Genomic DNA, 5,918 nt, shown 5'->3' with positions numbered 1-5,918 from the left:
TGTGGGATGTGTCTGGGTGGTAAAAATGTTGCCGTGAATGCAGCTTTTAACCTACCGGTACTCGTAGGCAATCAGACCTTACGAGTAATCTAGTAAGATGACTCGGGCTGACTAGTCGGCATACGTCACACACTAAGAGCATCCCGGGTGTGTACTAGTAGCACCCAAATACCCACAAGTAGTTTTGTCTCACTAGTTGCCCGATGGTCTCTGCTGGTGGAGACGGTACAATTGTGGGTCTGTGAGCCTGAAGTCCTGGGTTTGAATCTCAAAGGAGGGCACTTACGTGGTGGGGCGGCACGGTGGGCGACTGGTTAGCACGTTGGACTCACAGTGCAGAGGCGCAGGGTTCGATTCCGGCTCCGGCCTTACTGGGTGGAGTTTGTATGGTGTCCCCGTGTCTACGTGGGTTTTCACCGGGTACTCCGGTTTCCTCTCACATTTCAAAAAAGATGCATGGCAGGTTAAAGGAACATTCTAAATTGTCCCGAGGTGTGATTTTGAGCACAAATGGTTTTTCGTCTATGTGTGGCCTAGTGATCGGCTGGCAACCGGTTCAGGGTGCACCCCGCCTACTGGCCGAAGACAGCTGGGATAGTCTTCGGCACGCCCGCGGCCCTCGTGAGGATAAGCGGATTACAAAATGGATGGACGGCTGAATGGATAGTTGCCCGACTTGTAACCCCACGTTGTTCTCCTCATGTGCAGAAATATCATAAGAGTTATGGAAGGCAGCCGTGCAAAAACATTACTTGTATGTCACATTTGTTCTACTAGCGTGCCCTAATTGTGGTACTAGTGCGCTGAATTGTCTGACTAGTGAGCACAAAATGGACCTTCCGCTGCGCCTCAAGGATACAGCATAAATGCTCAAGTGGTTTTCCTTACATGGGTGAAAATTACGGGTTAAGTGCAGGAATGTGGTCACCTAGGCGAGGTCGCCATCCAACGAGGAAGGTGCGCATCGGGGAAAGTTCGAGGAGAACCGCATGGAGTCCTCTCATCCCACGCTCTCGAAGCATGATTATAGTTCCATCGCCGTGGCAACGGTGAGGTTAGGCGGACCTCAATCGGAAGGCGCCGGCACCACGCAGATGTGCAAGAAGTTGTCCGGGTGGCTGAGGTGCTCGCTGAGCCACTGCAGCGGCGTCTCCATCAGCGGCTCGATGCCGTGGATCACAACCTGGTAGCGCTTCTCCTCACCTGCGTGACACACAATCGTTATTTGGGTTTATTAGAGGGAGGCTGGGCGGCCCGGTGGACCAGTGGTTAGCACGTCGACCTCACAGTGCAGAGGTACCGGATTCAATTCCAGCTGCGGCCTCCCTGTGTGGAGTTTGCATGTTCTCCTGGGCCTGCGTGGGTTTTCTCTGGGTACTCCGGTTTCCTCCCACATTCCAAAAACAAGCATGGCAGGCTGATTGAACACACAAAATTGTCCCTAGGTGTGGGTGTGAGCGTGGATGGTTGTTCGTCTGTGTGTGCCCTGCGATTGGCTGGCAACCGGTTCAGGGTGTCCCCCGCCGACTGCCTGTAGACGGCTGGGATAGGCTCCAGCACCCCCCGCGGCTCTTGTGAGGACTAAGCGGATCAGAAAATGGATGGATGAATCGAGGGAGGCTGCCAAATGTGAGGGGAGGGGGTGGCTCGAGTCACATGACTAGCCTGGGACTTCAGTCGCCAGTTTTAGGACTTGCTTGGATAACAAACATACAGCAGCTGCCTTCGACAATCCCGTTTTAGCGGTGTGTGACACGCAAAGTCCATCAGTTAGTGCTTCTTTGGCGTGCGAACGGCTGCGGCCGTTTGTCTCAGCGGGCCTGTGGCGACTTCAAGCCTGGTTCCTTTAGCTCCAGTGGGGCCAGCGTTGCGGCCATTCGCCTGGGTGGTCCCGAGACTCTCGACAAGCCTCGAGTGCGCTGGCTTCGCAGCCTCCCGTCCTCCAGGCGAAAATGCGTGTGGCATCCCGGACGTGGATCAGACTTGGCCCAGATGGGCTTGTATCAGTGATTCTTCTTCGATCTCCGGGTGCTCTGGCACTAGTGCCGCCCTGTCATAGTTGCCAAGGTGAGGAAAGCGACACAAATTCAAAGAGGTTTCAGGCAGAGTGTGAAAAGACGATGTTTAGTGTCCTTGAAGAGAAAAAAAAATGGAAGCAGCACGGCAGGCGGGATTGGTCTGTCAAGTGGAGTTCATAAATAGAGAGAAAAGACAAAAAGTTCATGCGTGGAATTTCTTTACAAAATGATATCAATTAGTGGCTTGGAGACTATGACATTGTTGGGCTCAGTGTTGACAGGAATCGTTCCCACGTCATCATTCACTTTGTATTTCACAGAAACGAAGAGGAGGAAACATCTCGATATGGTGGACATGTTCAGACCGGTGGCAGTTGATTTTTTTTTTTTTTTTTTTTTTAATGGATTGCAAGTGCTGAACTTTCACTTTGACACTTTCCAGTTTCACACCAACAAGCGCGACATGCAAACAAGCCGCTAACAAAGCTCGACGACTAACAGATTGACCGTTGTGAGCACAGAGAAAGCGGGACATGTGTTCCATTTCGTAAGGTCGGAAGCGGCAATTTTAAAGAGTGAGCGGGTTTCGGGTGCAGTGGCGGTTGGCGCTCGATGACAACGCCCTCCTGATATGACGTGGTGACCCCCGTGCTGTGTGTGTGTGTGTGTGTGTGTGTGTGTGTGTGTGTGTGTGTGGTCAAGAGTGGCAGACAGGAAGCTGACATGGTACTTTGGGGATATTTCTGTAAAATTTAAGGGTGAATCAAAACTGCCATCGAACCTTTACAGGTGAACTTAATTTGGCCTTCTGTAAACTTTTGAACGCGCATTTCCAACTTTTCAATGTTTCATAGCTTGTTGTACGACGAAAAAATGAAATAAGAAAGCTAACATGCATTTGGGCTGTTTCATGTGGGACACCGCAACACCAATCGCTGGCGATGACAGTTTTGAAAGGCAGCAAAACCACTGGCTCGTGAAAACTGGTTGAACAGTTTTCGTGAGAACTGGTGCATCACTTCATTCGGTTTTGGCCGAGTCACTCGATGTGCGGCAGGCCACGCCTATTTTTTCTTTTTTTTTTACTAAATGGGCTTGTATGCATGGGGCCTTAGTTGAGACACAGGGTCCATTTTGCTGAAGTGAATATTTCCAGTTTAGCGGGGAGGGTCAGTGAGCTTGATCCTGGGATCACAACCTCAAATCAGATGATTAACTCTTGAGACCACTGCAGATGCACTTTTTCACATGCACGCACGCACGCACGCACTTGCAGGTGGGTGGGGTGTACTCTATGAATGAGAGATGTGGAATCTCATTGGGACACACTCCACGCCCACTCAAGACAGGCAATCGCAAGCATTATGCTACATTGGTTGTACACGTACAAGTATATACACGCGCACACACGCACGCAATGTCCGGCAAGATGTTTGAACAAACTCGCAGTGTGCATTCGGAGGGTCTTGGCTAAGGATCTGTCACTCAAGCGACATGGGGGCTTTCCTCTGCTTCTTCCCAAAAAACAAAAAAACGGCATGTTGCGCTAAAGTTGAGAGGAAAAAGGCTTAGTTGAGCCATCTCAAATGTGTCATGCATGGGGATAGTTGCTCAACAACACACCTGGCGCACAAGTCAGACTTTTTCCCGTTGCATGCTGGGAACGGTCGCCTGGGAAGCACCCTAGCAACTCATTTCAAAATCGAGGTGAGCGAATTTAGTTCCTGTGAAGAAACAGTCAACGTGAGTGAAATCATTTTCAGATTTGCATAGGTTGTTAACGGAGACCAGTGTAAGGCGATCGCACCGAACACGTGTGCACGCCCTCTGTGATGTGGCTGTGCTAAGAATTGACCAATTACATTCAAATTCTTGATAAAGGAGACTCAGCACACAACTGTCACCATTTCAACTGCCCTCTGATGAACTCAAAATAAAGTCCAGCTGTTCGAGCCGGCTTTTCCTGTCATTTTTTTTTTTGTGCTTTCTAGCAGAAGCCAGAAGCTTTTGTACTAACACTGACTGCTATTTCAAACTGGTCATAACTCCGTCCAGCAGAGACGGGCAATCTGTCCCCGGGACGGAATGTTGCGTTCGTCCATCCCAGATGGACGCCCACTTTTGGGACAGAGGACGAGATGTTTTTTTGAAAGCAAGGACGGAAGGGGTTTTTTGTTTGTCCCTTTAATCATCCCTAACCAGGTTAAGCATGTGGTGTCGGGATGCAAACAAAACAAGGTCAGAGTGGAGCCAAACAATGTATTTTCTGAACAGGTTATTCACACCACTACATTTTTCACTCACCAAATGTTTTTAATACTATTTATTTAATACAATACTATTTAAAAAAAATAACCTGCAGATTATAGAGCTTGTTTGGTGTGAGGAGATAGGAAACAAATCCAAACAGCATGGGGGGGGGGAAATAAAGAGCAAAGACATTGTGAATAATGTCATTGTGATTTGAAATTTCTATAATCGAAGGTGGTGGACAACGTTTAAATTGGAAAGCAAGCTCTGAGATTTTTTTTTTTTTTGAAAAGCCATGTCGCGTCAAAGCTGACGCCCAGAACAGACACAACACACGTTCTGCCTCCCATTTGATGTGTGAGAGATCACAGAGGGGGCCGGGACCCCCACGTTTGGGGTCTGAACTAGGAACAATAGCAGCGGCAAAGCCCACCGACGCCGCCAACACACGACCCGCTGGATCTAATCCAAACAACGGCGCTATCTGCCAGACGAGGAGGAGGAGCGGGCCACAAAAGAGCACTTTCACCTTGATCAGAAGCGTCGCAGACTGGATGTCAAAGACATGAAAGCGGGATGACGACGAGACCTCAGGAAGGGACTACACCTGACTGACACCTTCAAAGAGGAACAGGAGCTCCTGGATCAGGAGAAACCAAGATCTTTGACATCCGAGCCACAAAAGGAGGAAATGAGATGAACATCTGGATTACGTCCCATTCATCTTCATTCTTTAACTTTACACCCTGTCAGTCGGAGAGCCTTTTTATTCAACAATAATTATTTATTAATTATTACTTTACCAGCGTCAGTTTAAAAAGAACAATATCTTTGCAAAGACCAAATTTTTGGCATGGGCTCAGATTTGATTCTGTACTGAATATAGTGGCTCAATTTTAAACATGTTTTTTTTTTTCTTAAAGAGTACCAAAACAATTGTTTAAATTAATTCACGTCCACTCTGAAGGTGGATACGCTTGAAAGTGCACAGTTAAGACTTTTAACAACAGCAGGCCTACACAAAGTCAGTAAAGTGGGCAGGAAGGTGAGGAGTGAAAGTGAATGAGGCAGCCAGGTTGGCAGACAAACACAGAGGGGCTGTTTGTGTGCGCAGAGGTGGGCTCGCTCTGTCTCCAGCGAGCAGGTGAGTCTCCTGCGGGTCGTCTGTCCTGACGCTTCTTTGTGGCCTTATCTACTTCCCCTCCCCTTGTGTGTTTAGACTGCTGCGGCTTCCTCTCATCTTTATTTGGGCCACACACGCCCGGCTGGCCTCCACGTGGACATTACGCTTTTATTTACGATTCAAATGTTGGTCTACGAGAAGAGATTCTCAAGAGCTCCAATAGTTCTTCACACAGAGCGGAAAGAATATACATACGCGTGAGGTGTTTCTATGTGTTGCTGCTGTTTGTGTGATAAATTATCCATCCATCCATCCATTTTCTAATCCACTTTATCCTCACAAGGGTCGCGGGGCGTGCTGGAGCCTATCCCAGCTGTCTCCGGGCAGTAGGCAGGGGACACCGTGAACCGGTTGCCAGCCAAACGCAGGGCACACAGAGACGAACAACCATCCGTGCTCACACTCACACCTAGGGACAATTTAGAGTGTTTCATTAACCTGCCATGCATGTTTTTGGAATGTGGGAG

General features: G+C 48.8%; 1 protein-coding gene across 2 annotated transcripts in view; it reads right to left on the bottom strand.

Moving 5' to 3' along the window:
• Positions 1-815: 815 nt before the first annotated feature.
• atg5 (ATG5 autophagy related 5 homolog (S. cerevisiae)) overlaps positions 816-5,918 on the bottom strand; it is a 39,186-nt gene continuing 34,083 nt past the window's right edge. For both annotated transcript variants that reach the window (XM_019863828.1, XM_019863829.1), the window contains exon 8: positions 816-1,203. In XM_019863828.1, coding sequence (XP_019719387.1) covers positions 1,067-1,203 — 137 coding nt within the window. In that variant the 3' untranslated portion in view covers positions 816-1,066. The remainder of the gene's footprint in view (positions 1,204-5,918) is intronic.

This window comes from Hippocampus comes, unplaced genomic scaffold (genome assembly GCF_001891065.2).
Source record: "Hippocampus comes isolate QL1 unplaced genomic scaffold, H_comes_QL1_v1.1 scaffold249, whole genome shotgun sequence".
NCBI lineage: Eukaryota > Metazoa > Chordata > Actinopteri > Syngnathiformes > Syngnathidae > Hippocampus > Hippocampus comes.
The sequence above is the reverse complement of the archived record's forward strand: the minus strand, read 5'-3'. Positions and strand labels throughout refer to the sequence as shown.